The sequence below is a fragment of the Staurois parvus genome, unplaced genomic scaffold (genome assembly GCF_062004578.1).
Source record: "Staurois parvus isolate SC_StPar_1 unplaced genomic scaffold, SC_StPar_1.0 ptg000105l, whole genome shotgun sequence".
Taxonomy (NCBI): domain Eukaryota; kingdom Metazoa; phylum Chordata; class Amphibia; order Anura; family Ranidae; genus Staurois; species Staurois parvus.
In genome coordinates, this window is record NW_028317901.1 from 2,460,706 (window position 1) to 2,483,565 (window position 22,860).

Here is a 22,860-nt window from a genome sequence, read left to right on the forward strand (position 1 = left end):
GAGTTGCGGCCATGTGATTGGCTAATTAGCAATTTGTGGTACCAAGCAATTGGAACATGTGTACCTAAAGTACATAAAGTGGCCAATGAGTGTATAAATTCACATATATACCACCATCATCATGTGTGTTAACCCTCATCTGGCCACTCCCTCATTGGTGATCCAAGAAGGCCATTGCTTTGTAGGAACTGACCTACTGTTTACAGGGATATTTTTTTCCCCTTGCAACAACAAGCGCACCAACGTCTTCAAGGGCCCCGATGTAGCCAACAAAAGACTGTACACAATTCACCCACTATAGAACACAGTTTTAAGTATATTTATCTATCTTTGTTTCTAGAAAATATACTTTGTTACTTTACCACAAGGTCTCGAGTTTAATTTCAGGGTGACCTTAAGGCATTAACAAAAGCTATTAATCTCTACCTATTGTCTTATATAACAGAGGTGTCAGTGGTGCTGAGGCCTTTGCCAAGTTCAAGGTAAGAACAGAGGACCCAACATAACTATCGGCTCCTGTGGGGGTAGCACTACATCCTTATACTAAACATTTTTTCATGGGAGCAGGTACCTATTTGTAACAGGTAGCCATTGGCTTCTGTTGCTGTAAGTCACAGCCAGTGAGGAGGAAGCAGGGGCAGGGCAGGGCTGAGCCATGCTCTGGGTGTCTATGGACCCACCGAATGGTGCTTGGGAGCAAGCATGCTCGAGTGCTCCCATAGCAAGTGGCTTGCTATAGGGGCACTGAGCAGTGGGGAGAAGCCAGGAGAGGCGGTAGGAGTGGAGTTTGAGGGCTGCTCTGTGCAAAACCACTGCACAGAACAGGTAAGTATGACATGTTTTTTTATTTTAAAAAAATAACCTTTACCTTTATTATCACTTCAAGCGCAGAGAATGGTTATAAGAATCTCCTTACCCATCCCAGTCCAGGAAAGAATCCATTGTTGTGGAGCTGGGAGCAGCCTCAATTATAGCTTGGGCCCATAGCAAGAGAGAGGGCCCAGAACCACCAAGAGAAGGGGAGGCCATCCTGAGAGGGGCTACCCCCATGAACTACACATTGTACAAACTACTGATGAGGGGAAAGGACTAAACTACCTGACTGCTAATGATGGGTACCATAGCACACGTGGTGTAGACCTTTTTAGTGAGGGGTTTAGTTGAATAGTCTCACCACTGTTGACAGGTGACTACCCATGTTAGACACCTGTAAGACCCTATTAGATGTTAGGCTCTTCTCAAGGTAGATGGGTCCAAAAAACTGAATCTCTTAAGAGGAGGCCATCTGAACATCCCATTATGGGTATATTTTGAAAAGGGAATAGGGTGAACACAGGGGCAATGCTCTAAAATGTAGCAGGTGCCTCTGAAGGACGCTGAGAGGCCAAGTACATGTTTAAATAAGAGACAGCCAGACTTGGTCATGGTCAACCTTGTAGGTCAGGAAGTCCCTCTAGTGAGGAGTAATGCTGAGGGGTACCATGTACCACAATGGATTTAACAGTACCTAAGGTGCTCATCATTAAGAAGTTTGGAGGCGTTTAGTATCCACATCTGTCATTTCCCTCATAATCGAAGAACCACTAAATTCACAATTTTTGGCTTCACATTTGGTTTCCTTTGTTTTATTTTTTCAATTTGTGGTGACGGTGACACATAGGAGTATGATATATTTGCATTGCACTATTCTATTTCACGTGCATTTTTATTTATCTTAGCACTACATTGTTTTGTGATGTTTATTATGCTATGTATTATGGTATTGTGCTAGCTGCTATGTTGTTTTGACATCTACGGAGCCCTAGTGGTTTTTTTTTTTTTTCATTCTCATTATCAGTCCCAAATTACAGTTAATTTCGCTGAGGAGGCAGTGAATGTCTGGATGGGACATTTTAAGAGAACTAATTTTCCAAGGCTGAGAGCTGCGCTCCAAGACTTAGACTGGGAGTGAATATTGGCATCAATGAACACAACACAGAAATGGGAGTTCTTCGAAAAGACTGTATGTGAACACACTGCAAAATATATTCCCATGGGCAACAAGTTTAAAAGGCTAAAAATCAAACCTATCTGGCTTACAGCCAAAGTTAAAAAAGCTATGGATAATAAGAAAAGAGCTTTTATTAAATATACAAATTAAGGAACGCTATCATCGTTTAAACATTACAAAGAATATAACAGAATATACAAAAAGGAAATAAAGGCCGCAAAAATTGAAAATGAACGACAGATTGCAAGAGATAGAAGGACCAACCCCAAAAAATTCTTCAAATATATTAATAGTAAAAAGGTCCGGTCCAAGCATGTAGGCCCTTTATAAAATAATCTAGAATGGGTGACTGGGGACAAAGATAAAGCAAATTTATTAAATACTTTCTTCAGCTCTGTGTATACAAAGAAGCATGGGGGAGCTCTTGTCCATAATGGGCATGGTATTGACATAGCTCCTGATGATCCACATTGGCTCTCAATTGATTTGATCCAAAAATATTTAGACAGAATAAAGGTGAATAAAGCACCTGGACCAGATGACATACACCCATGGGTCTTTAAAGAATTGAGCTCTGTTATTTCAAAGCCATTGTTTCTAATTTTTTAGGGACTCTCTAATGACTGGCATAGTACCACTGGATTGGCGTAAAGCCAATGTGGTGCCAATATTTAAAAAGGGGTCAAAATCTTTACCAAGTAATTGTAGACCTGTTAGTTTAACTTCTATAGTTGGGAAGATACTGTAAAGTTTAATAAAAGACCACATAGATGAGTTCTTGCTGGAAACAAAATATTTAAAGCAACAGACAGCATGGATTCATGAAAGACAGAAGTTGTCAAACAAATCTGATTTCTTTTCATGATGAGGTGAGCAAAACCTTGGACAGAGGGGTGGTGGTGGACGTGGTATACTTGGATTTCACAAGAGCGTTTGACACAGTTCCCCACACACTGCTAAAGTGTAAGGTAAAGTCTACAGGCTTGAAAAAGTCTGTATGTAAATGGATAGAAAACTGGCTAAAAGATCATATTCAGAGAGTAGTGGTTAGCGATTCATACTCTGCATGGTCTAGGGCAGTGGTTGGCAAGCCGCGGCTCGCGAGCCACATGCGGCTCTTTACACGCTTTAATGCGGCTCTTGTGTGCCGGGCGCCCGCTCCCCTCCCTCCTCTCGGGCGGCAGGGACTCTGCAGCGTGATCCAAAAAAAAAACAGCCAGGGCTGCACGCTCAAATGCAATGATTGGCCAGTCTCGCTGCCACTCACATCCTGATAGCCAGTGATTGGCTGTCAGGATGTGTGTAGGCGGGGCAGCGTGACGAACGTGAGAGGAGCTAGGCTCCTCTCACAGTCCGCCCTGAAGACCGGAACGGCGCGGGAAGACGGCGAGAGGAACGCGCGAAGCTAAGGTAAGTGAATTGACACAGGAGGGACTTGGCTTACTACTTGCTACTTACTTACTACTACTATATGATGGATGAATTAATATGGGGGATGAATTACTATAGGGGGGATGAATTACTATGGGGGATGAATTACTATAGGGGGGATGAATTACTATGGGGGATGAATTACTATATGGGGGATGAATTACTATATGGCGGATGAATTACTATGGGGGATGAATTACTATATGGGGGATGAATTACTATATGGGGGATGAATTACTATGGGGGATGAATTACTATATGGGGGATGAATTACTATGGGGGATGAATTACTATGGGGGATGAATTACTATATGGGGGATGAATTACTATGGGGGATGAATTACTATATGGGGGATGAATTACTATATGGGGGATGAATTACTATGGGGGATGAATTACTAGATGGGGTATGAATTACTATATGGGGGATGAATTACTATGGGGGATGAATTACTATAAAAACTTATTGAAACTAAAAACAGTGTACCATCCTATGTATTTTCAGTTTTAAAAATGTGGCTCTCAAAATAAATTTCAATCGTGGTTTTGGCGAGATTTGGCTCAGTTGAAAAAAAAGGTTGCCCACCACTGGTCTAGGGTTATTAGTGGTGTACCCCAAGGTTCAGTGTTGGGACCCTTACTTTTTAATATATTTATAAACGATATAGGGTCTGGGATTAAAAATACCATTTCAGTCTTTGCAGATAACATCCGTACAGGATGTCTCCAACTTACAAGCCAACCTCAATGCACTGTTTAATTGGGCAACTATGTGGCAAATGAGGTTTAATGTTGATAAATGTAAAGTTATGCACTTGGGGGCTAAAAATATACATGCATCATACATACTAGGGGGAGTAGAACTGGGGGAATCAATAGTGGAGAAGGATCTGGGAGTTCTGGCAGATCACAAGCTTAATAATGGCATGCAATGCCAACTTGTGGTTTCTAAAACAAGCAAAATCCTCTCTTGTATTAAAAGAGGTATCGTTTTACCTCTGTACAAATCATTAGTAATACCTCATCTGGAATATGCAGTTCAGTTGTGGGCAACAAGTCACAAAAAGAACATTGAGGAACTGGAGAAAGTACAGAGAAGGGCAACCAAACTGTTAAGAGGCATGGAGGAGCTCAGCCCCATCATTGTGTTTGTGGAGATTAATTTTTATTTTTTTTAATCTTAAAATGTTTTATATAACTTGTGTTTGCAGAAGGCGCAATGTTCTCCAATTCTATTTTTGTTTTTTAATTTAAGTATTTATTAATTTTTCAGATAAACAAGTTATACAAACATACTCATTAAAACCTTAGCTTATTATCAAGACATTTATCTTTTCATCCTTTTCCCCCCCCTCCCCTACCTATTTACCACCCCCCCCCCCCATCCAATCCCCGAGCCCTTCTGCTCTGCATTTTCCTGTTCATTTCTGGAGATCGTAATCCCTATAAAAGAAGAACAAAATATGTTTCCATATTATTCTGTTAATCCCCCATAACCTCTAAGGCTAGCCTTGACTTTTTGAATTCCTCCCATTTGTTCCATCTGGTAGTGACTCTCCATCTTATCTTCATTCAAATGATAAAGTTCCTCCAATTTACATATTTGATCCACCCTATCCATCCAGTCTTTTATTTTCGGCACCTCCTGTCTCCTCCAATACTTGGGTATCAGCAGTGGGATGAATTATGTCCCAACATTGCTTCCAGTGGAAGGAATAGTGCCCCATCATTGGTGTCAGTGAGAGCAATTAAACCCCACTGTTGGTGTCAGTTAAAAAGAATGATAAATCTTTATTGGTGTCAATGGGAAAAGTAGTGCCATGTATCAGTGGGAGGAATAGTGCCCCAAGGGCCGGATAAAGGCAAGCAAAGGGCCGCATCCAGCCCACAGGCCTTTTCGAGACCACTGCCTATAATCCTGGTATACTTTCTTATGTATTCTACAGGTGAAACTCGAAAAATTAGAATATGGTGCAAAAGTTAATTTATTTTAGTAATGCAACTTAAAAGGTGAAACTAATATATGAGATAGACTCATTACATGCAAAGCAAGATAGTCCAAGCCGTGATTTGTCATAATTGTGATGATTATGGCTCACAGCTCATGAAAACCCCAAATCCACAATCTCAGAAAATTTGAATATTGTGAAAAGGTGCAATATTCTCGGCTCAAAGTGTCTCACTCTAATCAGCTAATTAAGCCATAACACCTGCAAAGGGTTCCTGAGCCTTTAAATGGTCTCTCAGTCTGGTTCAGTAGGAATCACAATCATGGGAAAGACTGCTGACCTGACAGTTGTGCAGAAAACCATCATTGACACCCTCCATAAGGAGGGAAAGCCTCAAAAGGTAATTGCAAAAGAAGTTGGATGTTCCCAAAGTGCTGTATCAAAGCACATTAATAGAAACTTATGTGGAAGGGAAAAGTGTGGAAGAAAAAGGTGCACAAGCAGCAGGGATGACCGCAGCCTGGTGAGGATTGTCAGGAAAAGGCCATTCAAAAGTGTTGAGGACTTTCACAAGGAGTGGACTGAGGCTGGAGTCAGTGCATCAAGAGCCACCACACACAGACGGATCTTGGACATGGGCTTCAAATGTCGTATTCCTCTTGTCAAGCCACTCCTGAACAACAAACGTCAGAAGCGTCTTACCTGGGCTAAAGAAAAACAGACCTGGTCTGTTGCTCAGTGGTCCAAAGTCCTCTTTGCTGATGAGAGCAACTTTTGCATCTCAATTGAAAACCAAGGACCCAGAGTATGGAGGAAGAATGGAGAGGCACACACTGCAAGATGCTTGAAGTCCAGTGTGAAGTTTCCACAGTCTGTGTTGATTTGGGGAGCCATGTCATCTGCTGGTGTTGGTCCACTGTGCTTCATTAAGTCCAGGGACAACGCAGCCGTCTACCAGGAGATTTTGGAGCACTTCATGCTTCCTTCCGCAGACGAGCTTTATGGGGATGCTGACATTTTCCAGCAGGACTTGGCACCTGCCCACACTGCCAAAAGCGCCAAAACCTGGTTCAATGACCGTGGGATTACTGTGCTTGATTGGCCAGCAAACTCGCCTGACCTGAACCCCAAAGAGAATCTATGTGACATTGCCAAGAGAAAGATCAGAAACATGAGACTGAACAATGCAGAAGAGCTGAAGGCTGCTATTGAAGCATCCTGGTCTTCCATAACACCTCAGCAGTGCCACAGGCTGATAGCTTCCATGCAATGCCGCACTGAAGCAGTAATTGCTGCAAAAGGGGCCCAAACCAAGTACTGAGTACATATGCATGCTTATACTTTTCAGAGGTCGGATATTGTTCTATATACAATCCTTGTTTTATTGATTGCATGTAATATTCTAATATTCTGAGATTGTGGATTTGGGGTTTTCATGAGCTGTAAGTCATAATCATCACAATTATGACAAATCATGACTTGAACTATCTTGCTTTACATGTAATGAGTCTATCTCATATATTAGTTTCACCTTTTAAGTTGCATTACTGAAATAAATGAACTTTTGCACGATATTCTAATTTTTCGAGTTTCACCTGTATATGTTATAATTACCATTTTTTACTTTCATTGTAGATATGTCATACCCTGTGAACCCCTGAGGAAGAGAAGAAAGAATATCTCGAAATGCAGTGGGTCTGTCCCACTTCTGAGATGAATGTGCATATGCTTACCACTATGGAAATACTATAACTATTCCCCAACTAGGGATTCCTTTTAGTCTTTTATAACATATTGGGGGAGATTTACTAAAACTGTTCCACTCAGAATCTGTTGCAGCTGTGTATGGAAGCCAATCAGCTTCTAACTTCAGCTTGTTCAATTAAGCTTTGACAAAACTGGAAACTGATTGGTTTCTATGCAGAGCTTTTGCACCATGCAGTTCTATTAAATAACCCCCATTGCATTGTCCAGTACACCAGCTGCTATGCAATTTTATGTTTTTATTTAATAATATTGTAAATATTGTTGTAGTTTTATACTGACATTTTGGTTTATGTTAGGGCCCTCAAAGTCCCAAGGTAAACGTACTCTCACCCGCCACTTTACTAGTGCCATGAAAATATCCCCCACACCTTTACACCACCACCAGCCTGAACCGTTGATACAAGGCAGGATGGATCCATGCTTTCATGTTGTTTATGCCAAATTCTGGCCCTATCATCTGAATGTCACAACAACCAGTCTGCCCATTCTTCTCTGACCTCAAGAAGGCATTTACATCCACACAACTGCCGCTCACTGAATATTTTCTCTTTTTCGGACCATTCTCTGTAAACCCTGGAGATGGTTGTGTGTGAAAATCCCAATAGATCAGCAGTTTTTGATATACCCAGGTCAGTATGTCTGACACCAACAACCATGCCACGTTCAAAGTAACTTAAATCCCCTTTCATTCCCATTCTCATGCTCAGTTGGAACTTCAGCAAGTCATCTTCACTACATCTAGATGCCTAAATGCATTGAGCTGCTGCCATGTGATTGGCTGATTAGTAATTTGTGTTACCAAGCAATTGAACAGATGTACCTAATTAAGAGGCCAGTGAGTGTATGGTGCACTCATTCTCACATATATGCAGGAGTTCATTCATCAGTACAAACAGGCAGATAAGAAGCTTTCATGCAGACAAGACATACAATGTTTCTTCTGTATTAAAAAACGTGCCACTTTACAACTTTTTAAAATTACTGTTCATTTTTAATATTTGCTATGACTGGTATAATCCATAAGTGGTTCATTCAGTTAAATAGCCATTTGTAAATCCCACTGAGCTGGTCACGGGAAATACAGCAGAAATTGTACTCCTAAGATTCTTGTCTGTCTTAGACACAGTTTTGATGCAGTGGGAAGCCAAAAGCTCAGCTCCTGCTCTTTTTCTCAGCATATTCTCCTAATATTTTTGATTTGTCTTGTTGCAACCTATACTTACTTACCTCCTCTGTAGAGTAAAATCTAAAAGCAGAATGTTTCCTTGCAGCAAAATACTCTGCATACTATATGTTTAGTATTTGTAAAAGAAGTCACACATTTCTATCTGATGCATGATGTTGAGAAAATGATAGGATTTATTTCATTGGTCTACTAACACCTGATGGGGGTAAAGGGCTAAACTACCTGATTGTTAATGATGGGTCCAATAGCACACAGAGTGTAGATGTTTTTAGCGAGGGTTGTAGTTGACCAATCTTGCCCACTGGTGACCATTATCACCATCCATAAGACCCTTGCAGATGTTAGGCCCTTCTGAAGGTAGATGGATACAAGGGTCCCAAAAACTGAATCTCTTCAGATTCCCCAGAATATTTTCCTAATATTTTTTACTTATCTTGTTGCACCCTCTGCTTACATTGTCTCCTCTATAGAGTAAACATAATAGCAGAATATTTATTTGCAGCAAAATACTCTGCAATCTGTATGTTTAATGTTTGTAAAAGAAGTCACACATTTCTATCTGATGCATGACATTGAGAAAAATTACAGAATTTATTTCATTGGTCAAACCACAAGGCACTTTTACACAAGTATTAATATGAAATCTAGTGTGCTTATCATGGGAGGGAGAGAGGGAGGGAAGGATGGAGATTTTGCCCTTATGGTGCAGGGTTCAGTGAAGTCCACCACAGATAATGATCTTCAAAGTTTTGCTCAGAACCTACAAAAAGAAAAAATAAATATTAGATGGGAAAAAAAGGGGGAAAGGTGGAAACTAGGTTGGAAAAAATTAATTATACAGTAAGAAAGGTATGAGTGAAAATTATTATTCTTAACCACAAAACAAGGTTGCCGGTGGAAAGAATGGATCTAATTCAGAGAAAGCTGGATTCTAAATTGTCATTCTTAACCACGTAACATACTATGGAACGTGCTTAGTCCTATTCCTAGTTTGGAGACCATTCGGATGTCAAAATACTGCATGCTTTGTGTGAAAAGGAAATAGAATTTTCCACTTAATGGACAGTATGTGGCATGATTCAGTTCCATGCCAGGTCTTTACTTGCCTCTTAGATTCCAGTGGTGGAATCACTTCCCTTCTCAGCAAAGCCATCACAAATTGAGCTCAGTCTTTTCACTTCAGTTATATGACTCACTATTTTCAGTTCTCTGCATACTCCATGGAAGGATCCTCTACAGAATGCATGATACAATATATATTTGCCCTGTCCCTGCATTCAGCATTACAATACATGAGGATTCACTTAAATCTATGATAACTGCAGCTGGGCTACAAAATCAAACGTAATCTAGCTGTATACTTTTAGTTTTTTTTTTTTCAGCAGGCTGAACGAAAATAAAAAAAACTGACAAATTCCTCCATAAACACAAATGAGGTGGATGGACGAATCCAAAATGGGGCACTGTATTCTAAAAAAAGCGCCCACAGCTGGTTGGCCACAGCCGGCGATTGAGAAAATATTTCCAACTTTTCCAATCAAATGATCGACTTCTGCTGAGCGGGGTGGCCACAGGCAGATCAAAATTCATCCGGTTCCTGTTGTCAAATGCTCTCTGAAAAAGGATCTGAATGCTTATCTCTCTTCAAAGAGTGCTTCAAGTGTAAGCTAGGCCTAAAGCATCCTTTCTCAACCTTTCTAACATGGAAGAACTGTTGAAATAACTTTCAGGTCTAGGGAACCCCTGGCAATAATTATGATATCTACAGCTCACGATATATTAGCCTATCGGGATGAACGCTTCTTATATTGGTGGTCGGTGTGAAGAATGGTCCTTATGTTGGTGGTCAGTGTGAAGAATGATCTTTACATTGGTGGTCAGTGGGAAGAATGATCCTTACATTGGGGGTCAAGGATGAAGAATGTTCCTTACACTGGGGGTCAGTAGGATGAGTGCTATTTACATTGGTGGTCAGTGGGAAGAATGATCCTTACACTGGGGGTCAGGTCAGTGGGAAGAATGGTCTTTATATTGGTGGTCAGTGGGAGGAATGATCTTTACATTGATAGTCAGTGGAAAGAATGATCTTTACATTGAGGATCAGTGGGAGGAATGATCCTTACATTGGTGGTCAGTAGGAAGAATGCTTCCCCTACAGTTAGCTAAAATAAGCATTGGTGTGAGTGATTACATATCTAAGAGGAAAAAATTGCTCAAGGAAAAGCTAGCAACATCTGGTTCCTATGGTTACGTAGTTAGTCTGGCCGAAAAAAGACAAAAGTCCATCCAGTTCAACCATTAAAGAAAAAAAAAGTTATAATCCTATACCCACAGTTGATCTAGAGGAAGGCAAAAAAACAGCAAAGCATGCCCCAATGTGCTCCTGCAGGGGAAAACATTCCTTCCTGATCCCCCGAGAGGCAATCGGATATTCCCTGGATCAACTTTACCTATAAATGTTAGTATCCAGTTATATTCTGTGTATCCAGGAAATCATTTTTTTTTAAGCAATCCACTGAGCTGGCCAGAATCAACTCTTGAGGAAGTCTATTCCACATTTTCACAGCTCTTACTGTGAAGAAACCTTTCCGTGTTTGGAGATTAAATTTCTTTTCCTCCAGACATAAAGAGTGCCCCCTTGTCCTCTGTGATGACTGCAAGGTGAATAACTCTACACCAAATTCACTATATGACCCACTGAAGTATTTATACATGTTGATCATATTCCCCCTTAATCTCCTCTTCTCAAGAGAGAATTAATTCAGTTCCTCTAATCTTTCCTGATTAAGGAAGGATTAAGACTGAAATGGTATTTTTAATCCCAGACCCTATATCATTTATAAATATATTAAAAGGTAAGGGTCCCAACACTGACCCTTGGGGTACACCACTGACAACCCTAGACCATTCAGAGTATGGTCATAACCTTATATCCCTATATTCCATAGCTGTCAGAAAGGTAAGCAAAAATTGTGAAAAGTCCCTTTATTGTAGCTCTGAATATTGGTAATTTGATCTCTGCCAATGAATGGTGGACCTGGATGCTGTTAGTACTGTTAGGTAGCTATAAGTTTATGCTCTGAAAAGACAACAAAACTAAACAGGTGAATGTTGCATAACAAGAAAATAGTGATGCCTATATTAGGAATAGTAAGTGTGTGGACAAGATAAAAAGAAATAAAGTGATAAAATGATTCTCACTGTGTGATACGGCAGTTTGTGGCTGACGCATATCGCCCTGTATAGTGGATATTGCAGCGCACCACATTGTTGGTAAAATCTGACTCCAGCACAAGATATTTGGGATTCACCACAACCTACAAGACAGAAGTAAACAGTAAAATATTTGAGAGACATATTTGTAAAGTGGTAAAGTATTAAAGGGTCTGTCTTCACAAAACTGGTATTTTATGTATGGATAACCTCTGGTGGGCTAAATCACCCTTCTAATAACTTTTCATTCTTTCCATATTGTATAGGCCTCATACACATTGGGCATTTAGCCCCGGAGCACGAGACTCCAGTGTTTAGGTGTAGGTAGAAGGCACATTTGCATTGTCCAGTTCACTGACAGCAGCTTGTTAAACTCTATGAGAGACTGATGGCTGCTGTGGATGGACAGTGCACTGAGAGGTACTAATATTTGGGGCAGTAGGAACCCAGGGAAAAATGCCTGGAAAGCAAACTGTTTCCGTCCTTGGATGTGCTCAGCCCTAAATGTTAGAATTGCTTGGTACAGCTTCCATCCCCATCCAGCCACTTCAGCTGTTGGGCTGCTGGCAGCAGGGCCGGATGATGGTCATGTGCCTTCTACCTGCACCTAAATGGTGGAGACTCATGCACTAGGGCTAAATGGTATGTAAGAGGCAATAGGAACATAACCACCAATAGGATCTCCCAGCAGGAGCTCCCTCTTAGCCCCCTTCAAACATTCATACATTCTGATGCATTATTTGTTGTGTAAACTAAATGGAAAATGCAGCAGGAGCATGATGCCCTCTTATAAAGACTCCAGTAACTGGCAACCTGACATCTCAGTGTAGTGATTCCACTGCGAGAGTCCCTGAGCGATATAGGAATCCGCAGCATCTACCCAAAACGGAAATATCTGTTTGAGTGGACTGATCCTTAAAATTATCCCTCCCACTTCCTATCACCTATGCTACTCACCTGTGTAAGAAAGTTATATATACTTATTTTCAGGTTGCTCTGGTCTGGTCATGTGATCCACTTCCCCTGTGTCAGCCATTCATGGCTGCGGGACAGAAGAGAGATCACCAACAACACATGGGTTAGTGAAACCTATGGGCAGCACAGTGGCTAAATGGTTAGCACTTTCACCTGGCAGTATGAGAGTCGTTGGTTTGAATCTCAACCATGGCACCACCTGCCTGGAGTTTGCATGTTCTCCCTATGCCTGCATGGGTTTCCTCCCACACTCCAGAGACATGCTGGTAGGTTAATTATTATTATACAGGATTTATATAGCGCCAACAGTTTGCTCAGCGCTTTACAATATAACGGGAGACAATACAGCAACAATACAGTTCAGTACAAGAGGGAAAGGAGGGCCCTGCTCCCTGGAGCTTACAATCTAGGAGGGAGGGGCTAGTGGTACAAAAGGTAGTAACTGTGGGGGATGGACTGGTTAGGAGAGTAGAAGATTCCATTATTAGCTGAGGGCAGGATAGGCTTCCCTGAAGAGATAGGTTTTCAGAGATCGCCTAAAAGTGAGCAGAGTAGGCGATAGTCTGACAAATTGGGGTAGAGAGTTCCAGAGGATGAGGGAAGCTCTGGAAAAGTCCTGGATCCTGATTACATTGGCCCTAGTATGTGTATGTATGAATGCAAGTTAGGGACCTTAGATTGTACGCCCCTTGAGGGTTAGGGACAATATATATGTAAAGTGCTGCGTAAATTGACAGCGCTATACAAGTACCTGAAATGAATAAATAAATGGGTGATGTCACTGCTCCAAGATTTACAAGGCATTGTCGGAGCACTTTCTCCTGCTGCTGGATGACACAGGATGGGGGGGGAGATCATGTGACCAGACCGTAGCAGCCTGAGAAGAGGTAATTATATAGAGCTTTCTTACACAGGCTAGGTAGCATTGGTGTTAGGCGGGGGAGGGAACATTTTTAAGACTAGCTAGGTGTAAGCTGGAACATCAATAATATTCTGCATCAATTTACCTTGAGTATGTAGTTTCCTGGCTTCACTTCAGTGATATCGATCCACTGGCAGTCAATGTCTGCATTATATGTGTCATAACAGCCAGGACTTAAACCCTGAAAGAGGAGGCAGAGATTGTTAGTGTGTTTGAGATATAAAAGAGTGTGGAAGAAGAGAAAGAGTGTTTTTTTTATTTTATATTTTTAAAGAGAAGTTAGAGAAGGTAGTAGCAGGATCTGAATCACTATGTGTACCAGGTCTTCACAAATAGAAATAGGCATTACTCACTTGAGTGTGCGAGGTACATGCATATCTCTTGAGGTTCCCAAAGTCACAGGTTGTATCCTCTAAACAAAAGCTAGCCTTATGTCCCTCTGCTACTTTTCTTCCTGTTGTTGCATCCAGGAGGTCATAATGACTGAATTCATCCATGCTGTGATAGTGTCTGCAATTGAAAGCTTACATGTCAGAACTGTAAATGATTTCTATATTTTGCAGCTCAGCAAATATTAGATCAGTGGTGAATTTAGGTTTTGTGCTGCTCTAGGCAAGACAAAAATCGTCTTCCCCCACGGGCACTGACCAGCACCCTTCCCCCTCACACGGAGAGAGCCTGACATTGACCAACAACACATTAGATTGGACCAACTACACTACAATTGGGGAGTAGGGGTGTAGTTGTTTTTTTTTTCAGAGATGGGAGAGGCTTAGATTTTTTTAGAAAAAAAGAAAAGAAAGGAAAAATCTCTAATTACTGATTATTGTATGGACCCTTAGAACAACGGCTTGGTGTTTGCTACTCAATTTGATCTGAGGTATTTTCAGACTGGTGGCTTCCTCCCCGGTGCTCAGAAAATCTCCCTTTGTGTATCCAATCACTATTAATCTTCATGTACATTAGGTGCTGCTATTGAACAGAGTGCTATCATCGAGTGGTAATTTGCTGCTTCTTTTTTCATTTATGTCTATCTTTTTGTATAATTTTGTGTACATTGTTATGCTGTACATGTATTTTCATTGTTAATTGGTTGTATATTTTTGATTCCACTGTAGGCATTGTTGCTCAGTTTTTCCATTTTCCCTGAAGAAGTGGGTCACATCACACAAAACGCGTCGGATCTTTTGACTGATTATCCAGTTTTGGATTCAGTTTTATGGAAAAGCATTTTTGGTTTCTTATATTTTTGTTGACTCATTAGGTATGTGCCTACATTGGCGTTTGTCTTGCTTTCCACTCGGTGTGTTTTTTTTTATAATGTCATAATAAAATATGCTCTATTTTATCCAATATTGTTTATGATTATGCATCTTTATACCCATAATGGTATGGTACCTTAAAAGTCCCATTAGTTTCTCCTACTAGCGTTTATTTTCTTCATTGACCAACAATACCCCTGCCCCCCACCTGGGAGAGCCTTCCAGAGTCAGGCTCTACATTCACTATCAAGCAGCCCGTAGCCTCTCTTGGATTCCACCTATGGTTCCCATGGTGCACATGTCCCTGCTTTCATCCCTTCTTCTGGGGGGAGGTGCTGCCCCCCTGAAAAATGCCGCCCTAGGCAAGTGCCTTGTTTGCCTTGTGGTAAATACACCCCTGTATCAGATAACATTTAAAGTGTCATTAAAATAGAATGCAAGCTTAAACCTAACTAGCCTTACAAATGTCCCCTCGTACCCTCCTAACACCTTTGTGGGACTAGCCTGTGCAAAAAAGATGTTTATACTGTACTTACCTATTTTCAGGCAACTCCGATCCCGTCACATAATCCTCTGTGTCAGCCATTGCCGGCTGCAGGGGAGAGGAGAGAGCATTCATCAACAATGGTTAAAGCTGGGAGTGGTAATGTCACCCATAGGCTCCTATGGGCCACCCATTGTCAGTGCTCGCTCCTCTCTCCTGCAGCTGCCGCTGACTTACCTAACGGAGTCGGATCATGTGACCGGATTGAAGTGGGCTGAAAATAGGTAAGTATATACATCTTTTTTACAGAGGTTGGTCAGCATAAGTGTTAGGAGGGGGCACTTTTAAAGCTATTTAGGTTTAAGCTGGAATTCACCTTTAAAAACCAAAACCAAAAATGCATTTTATTGCAGAATACCAATTCTTAGATGTAGTGTCTGCATTTGTTTTTTTTAGGCTTTTCTTTTATTTTCACCTAGTGATCCTGCAAGTCTTTTATGTTTCAACTTAATTTACAGGATACGTTCAGCTTTGTAGAAAAAATAAATAAACGCAGGGTTCTTGCAGACTTGCCAGTGTATCTGTCTACTTGTACCTCGTATGGGCAGGCAGTTACACTCTGACAGGAAGACTCAAAGAAATACTAGAACAGTGAAGGCTCCTTTTGGAGCCCAAGTGCCCAAACTATGACCCAAAAACCACGTATTTATCGCAAAGTGCCAACACTGCAATTAAACCTGAATACTGAGGTTTTAGTTTAGAAAAAAAAACTTGTACATTAGCATCTTTTGTTTTAAAAGAAAAACACGACAGAGCTTTTAATGATACAAACAGCTTTTTATTGAAAAGTAAAAGTTTGCATTTGGTGTGCTTTTGCACAATTAATGTGATCTTTGCTGTTGTATGCATGCTGATAAATTGTGGCTCAACTTCATTATTTTGAAAGAAACACATGCAGCACAGAGGGGCAATGTTACACTGACCATGGGTACAGAAGGGCAATGTTACACTGACAATGGGTACAGAAGGGCAATGTTACACTGACAATGGGTACAGAAGGGCAATGTTACAGTCCCCATGGGCAGAGAAGGGCAATGTTACACTGACCATGGGCACAGAGGAGCAATGTTACACTGACCATGGGCACAGAGGGGCAATGTTACACTGACCATGGGCACAGAGGGGCAATGTTACACTGACCATGGGCACAGAGGGGCAATGTTACACTGACCATGGGCACAGAGGGGCAATGTTACACTGACCATGGGCACAGAGGGGCAATGTTACACTGACCATGGGCACAGAGGGGCAACGTTACACTGAGCATGAGCACAGAGGGGCAATGTTACACTGACCATGGGCACAGAGGGGCAATGTTACACTGACCATGGGCACAGAGGGGCAATGTTACACTGACCATGGGCACAGAGGGGCAATGTTACACTGACCATGGGCACAGAGGGGCAACGTTACACTGAGCATGGGCACAAAGGGGCAATGTTCCACTGACCACAAGCACAGAGGGGCAATGTTCCACTGACCACCAGCACAGACGGGCAATGTTCCACTGACCACCAGCACAGACGGGCAATGTTCCACTGACCACCAGCACAGATGGGCAATGTTACACTGATCACCAGCACAGACGGGCAATGTTACACTGACCACCAGCACAGAGGGGCAATGTTACACTGATCACCAGCACAGACGGGCAATGTTCCACTGACCACCAGCACAGAGGGGCAATATTACACTGACCACCAGCACAGAGGGACAATGTTACACTGATCACCAGCACAGACGGGCAATGTTACACTGACCACCAGCACAGACGGGCAATGTTCCACTGACCACCAGCGCAGAGGGGCAATGTTCCACTGAGCATGGGCACAAAGGGGCAATGTTCTACTGACCACCAGAACAGATGGGCAATGTTCCACTGACCACCAGCACAGAGGGGCAATGTTCCACTGACCACCAGCACAGAGGGGCAATGTTCCACTGACCACCAGCACAGACGGGCAATGTTCCACTGACCACCAGCACAGACGGGCAATGTTCCACTGACCACCAGCACAGATGGGCAATGTTACACTGATCACCAGCACAGACGGGGCAATGTTACACTGACCACCAGCACAGAGGGGCAATGTTACACTGATCACCAGCACAGACGGGCAATGTTCCACTGACCACCAGCACAGAGGGGCAATATTACACTGACCACCAGCACAGAGGGACAATGTTACACTGATCACCAGCACAGACGGGCAATGTTACACTGACCACCAGCACAGACGGGCAATGTTACACAGACCACCAGCACAGAGGGGCAATGTTACACTGACCACCAGCACAGAGGGGCAATGTTACACTGACCACCAGCACAGAGGGGCAATGTTCCTAATGTTGCAGATTTAGATACCAGGGGGACAGCACAACATTAAAAGAATGTCAGTCTCAGTTAAATATGTATAAAAACTCACATCCAGTGCAGCAAATCTGCATTCCTGTCTGTAGCAGCTAGCTGCTGTAGCAGATTCACTGCTGGCTGAAGGCACGCTGAAAGCTCTGACGAGTGGCTAGGGAGGTAGTCATGGCTTGTGATGTCATCGGACAGCGCCACAACAGCACATGCATGGGACCCAATGCTAGGCTGCAGGGCAGTAGTGGGGCAACGTGACTCACGTGCCGGCAGAGATGGCTCTGCATGCCCACTGCGGCACACGTGCCATAGGTTCACCACCACGGTACTAGAAGTAATACTGCATTTTGTTTAAAATGTGACAGCGAGCAGGTAGAGAAAATCCCCTGCTCGCTGTCAAATTGGAGAGCGGGGAGCGGTGCATCTGTAATATATTACACCCTGAATATGGCTATAACATGTTACAAAAGGTGAACTTGTCTTATAATTGTCCAAAAAGTCCAGCAAAAGTGGCACTTAGAGGGTTGAAACAAACTATTTAAAGTGATACCATACAGAGGAGAGTTAATTGCCATAATTAATTCACATAAATCATATATACTGTATCATGCCACTGTATGTTTTTTTTTAAATCCTCTAAGTACCTAATTCCTGCAGCAGTGTTGTGTGATCACGATTTTTCCCTGTTCTTTGGCATCTGCAGAGAACGATCCTCAGGAGGGGCTTCTATTACTACAGTATGAGTCTGTCTGCACAGCCCTGATTGGTGCTGTGCAGAGACGGTGCTTCCACTGGGCAAACTAGGCAGCTGCCTAGGGTGCACTGCCACCTAAGGGCACCTGGGTGCAGCACAGACCGGCACTCTCTGTGTGGGGACGCTGCCACATCATGAATGATCCTTCAGCCAAGGGGAGTAAGAAAGGACAGAAGAAGATGCCCGGTGTCTGGGGCCAGTGTAGCAGCTGATCTGCTGCTCCTTTCAGTGTTTCTCACAGATTCAGTCACTTACTGCAAGCCGGTTAGTGGCTGCTGATCACTGTGGAGTTCCAGCCCTTCTGTTCCCATTACTGAGCGGAGGAAGGTAATGTCTGACTCTGATGTCTTGTGTCTGTGTGATTGTGACCCGGCCAGCCATCCATCACATGTGCAATGTGTCAGTGAGTAATGACATCATCATGATCCCCCAGCCTGCTCTTCTAGTGCCTGCTGATCTGTGTCAGTGTTGGTGGTGGTGTGCTGTGTTGGGTTTGTCACTGTGTGGGATCACTCAGCTCAGATGTTCTCTCTCTGTGTGTGGGCTGGGTTGGGCTGCCTGCTGTCACAGTATTTTATCTCCCCCCATTGCCTGGGGAATTCCAGCCTGGGATATGTCAGAGTGTGGATCTATTTTCCTCCACTCACTGCAACTGTCACCCTGACACTGCCAGCCACAGATACAGTCCGTCCGTGACACTGATTTTGTCTTTAATATTAGTGCTGGTGGCATCTTATGGCACTTATTTTTGCAAATTAAAAGAAATTTAGCAGTTTCATGTTTTGTTGAATTAATATTTTCTCCTCTTTTTAAAAATCTTTTTTTGGGGGAGGGAAAGTAACTGGTCTTGCCTAGGGCGCAAAATAGTCTAGCACCTGGCTGTGCCAGTCATATGACTAAAGGAAAAACAAGTTTCAAAAGAGCAATTCAAATTACATTATAAATATCGAAACAGCTCCCTACAAATCTTTATTGAACATCAAATGTGTATATTTGGTGCATTAATATGGTGTAGGCGGAGTCAAATATGACTGACACTAGCTTTCATTTTGTTCAGATGGCATCTGCATCCAAGACACTTTTTTCATTTACAGTTATTAGCAGTTACATTTGTATTTAATACTGGTTTACTGTATATTAAAACTTTTTTGTGAGCTTCTTAGTGAATGTAAACAATCAGCATAGTGTTTAGCAATGGGAGGACATGGAGGAGGAGGGAGGGAGGGGAGTGTCAGCTACCACTGTGTATACACCCACATGTGTGACTCTATAGTCACGTGAGCTTCACTGATAAGAAAAATTAGGAAAATAACTTAGAAGGGAACTGAAATATGAGCATGCTCAGTAGAAGACACCAGCTGGTCTACACAATCTCAGCCTGCAGTGGGGACACAGAGAAGCTGGGGGAGACAGCTAAAGGCAGGATCAATCAGGTATACAGTGAGGAACAGAAGTATTTGAACACCCTGCGATTTTGCAAGTTCTCCCACTTAGAAATCATGGAGGGGTCTGAAATTCACATTGTAGGTGCATTCCCATTCTGAGAGACAGAATTAAAAAAAAATTCAGGAAATCACATTGTATGATTTTTAAAGAATTTACTTGTCTTGCACTGCTGAACATAAGTATTTGAACACCTGAGAAAATCAGTGTTAATATTTGGTACAGAAGCCTTTGTTTGCAATTACAGAGGTCAAACGTTTCCTGTAGTTCTTGACCAGATTTGCACACACTGCAACATGGATTTTGGCCCACTCCTCCACACAGATCTCCTCTAGATTTGTCAGGTTTCGGGGCTGTCGCTGAGCAACATGGAGTTTCGGCTCCCTCCAAAGATGTTCTATTGGATTTAGGTCTGGAGACTGGCTAGGCCACTCTAGAACCTTGATATGCTTCTTATGGAGCCACTCCTTGGTTATCCTGGCTGTGTGCTTCGGGTCATTGTCATGTTGGAAGACCCAGCCATGACCCATCTTCAATGCTCTGACTGAGGGAAGGAGCTCATAATCTCACAAAAAATGGCCCCATTCATCCTCTCCTTAATATAGTGCAGTCGTCCTGTCCCCTTCGCAGAAAAGCACCCCCAAAGCATGATGTTACCTTACCAACTCCATGCTTCACAGTAGGGATGGTGATCTTGGGATGAAACTCATCCTTCTTTTTCCTCCAAACATGACGAGTGAAGTTTAGACCAAAAAGATTCTACTTTCTCATCTGACCACATGACTTTCTCCCATGCCTCCTCTGGATCATCCAGATGGTCATTGGCAAACTTCAGAGGGGCCTGGACATGTGATGACTTGAGCAGGGGAACCTTCCATGCAATGCATGATTTGAAACCATGACGGCGTAGTGTTCTACCGACAGTGACCTTTGAAACTGTGGTCCCAACTCTCTTCATGTCATTGACCAGCTCCTCCCTTGTAGTTCTGGGCTGATTCCTCACCTTTCTTATCATCAGTGATACCCCACGAGGTGAGATCTTGCATGGAGCCCCAGTCCGAGGAAGACTGACAGTCGTCTTTAGCCTCTTCCATTTTCTAACAGTTGCTCCAACAGTTGATCTATTTTCACCAAGCTGCTTGGCAATTGCCCTGTAGCCCTTTCCAGCCTTGTGGAGGTCCACAATTTTGTCTCTGGTGTCTTTTGACAGCTCTTTGGTCTTGCCCATGGTAGTAGTTGGCATCTGACTGTGGGGTGGGCAGGTGTCTTTAAAGAGCTCAGACAGGTGCTACTAAGTTAGATTAATGAGTGGAGTAGAGATGGACATTTTAAAGGCACAGTAACAGGTCTTTGAGAGCCAGAATTCTTGCTGTTTCTTAGGTGTTCAAATACTTATGTTCAGCAGTGCAAGACAAATAAATTCTTTAAAAATCATACAATGTGATTTCCTGACTTTTTTTTTTAATACTGTCTCTCAGAGTGGGAATGCACCTACAATGTGAATTTCAGACCCCTCTGTGATTTCTAAGTGGCAAAAATGCAGGGTGTTCAAATACTTCTGTTCCTCACTGTATTTCACTCTACATAAAACAAATGCTTTAGTAGCTTTCTGAGTATGCATGCTCTGTCATACAGCATGTAGTTTTTCATAATCCCCAAAGGAACAAAAAACTGTTGCTTCAGTTTCTTAGTCAAGTCCATCTAAATCGAGTGCTCACACTACCCTTCCTCCACACTGACAATGCTGTTGTCCAAAGGTGTCTCCATTGCTCTGCCATCCATAGTGAAGACACCCTAAGACAGAAAGTTGTTACTGGCTGAATCACCAGGCAAAAATAAAGGAAAAAAAGCTTAGAAAAAGAAAACAAATACAGCCGCCACATTTAAAGGCCATGTTCACCTTTTATTTTTTTTTCTAATTCCAGCTCCCCTATGTGTCAATATATCATTAATGTATCTCAGTTGTAGAAAAATAAAAGCTTTCTTTGATTTTGAGAACCAGGCCTTAATTTAGCCCTTGCTGTATTTTTTTTAAAAAGCTTTATCAGATGCTGGTATGTAGATGTAGGACAAAAAAAACAGTAAGACACAGGAAGGAATTTACCAGGTGACCTCATTAGCACACACATCCTACACTGACCTCATTAAAACCCACACCATTCACCCATCAACTATTTTTTCACAGAATCCCCAACATTTGTCCACGTGTGCATTTGCCTTTGCTTTCCTAGTGTATCTTCAGACAGGCTCATGCAGCATGCTAAACTCCCCGGGGCCGTATACAGCCCACGGGACACCCCTGATGTAGTGTAAGGGCCTGCCTGATTGGTTACAGATTGGATAGATTGTGTGTCCTCCTATGATATAGTTTTGGTAAATCTAAAGGAGATTGTATAGAGATTGCACAGTTAGATTGCATAGTGTATGGCCACCTTTATACACCTAAAATTACCTAGTTGCACTTTCAGCTTCAGTAATTGTTTATGACACACCAAACACAAAAGCAAACATACATTTTGCCACATGAAAAACAGGTGACAAATGCAGCAAAAAATGTGCAACTCGCACCACACCAAAATGTCCCATGAGCTACTTTGCCAGTCCATCGAAATCAGCAGGCTGCCCTATGTGTGTCACTGGAAAAGCGAGCCAAAAAACTTAGGCTCCCATTATGCTAGATGTGAATGGGGCCGGAAAGTGAAATTGGTTTGTTCACACAAGAACAACGAGGCTCCATTCACATTATTATTTATTACAGGACTTATACAGCACCATCAATTTTATGCAGCGCTTTACATACAGTATATATATATATATATATATATATATATATATATATATATAGTACATTCACATCTTGTGTTTCCGAATGCATGGCAAACTGCACAGAAAATGCGTGCTTTCTTGTGCGTTTCAAAAACACGCTGCAAATGTGCATCGTATTTGTGTTGTCATTACATGTTAAAGGCACCCCAAGTGCAGGAAAGGCACCAAAACTGCACTAACACACCAAGCTCTGCTCTAAAAAAAGTTCTGGAGCTTCTCTGGGGAGATTTTTA

At 42.3% G+C, this 22,860-nt stretch overlaps 1 protein-coding gene across 1 annotated transcript in view; it reads right to left on the reverse strand.

Moving 5' to 3' along the window:
* Positions 1 to 8,895: 8,895 nt before the first annotated feature.
* The window catches only part of LOXL1 (lysyl oxidase like 1), a 41,237-nt gene continuing 27,272 nt past the window's right edge, over positions 8,896 to 22,860 (reverse strand). The window contains exons 4-7 of the mRNA XM_089671382.1: positions 13,787 to 13,943; positions 13,519 to 13,614; positions 11,525 to 11,640; positions 8,896 to 9,083 (exon numbers count right to left, since the gene is read on the reverse strand). Coding sequence (XP_089527508.1) covers positions 9,077 to 9,083; positions 11,525 to 11,640; positions 13,519 to 13,614; positions 13,787 to 13,943 — 376 coding nt within the window. The 3' untranslated portion in view covers positions 8,896 to 9,076. The remainder of the gene's footprint in view (positions 9,084 to 11,524; positions 11,641 to 13,518; positions 13,615 to 13,786; positions 13,944 to 22,860) is intronic.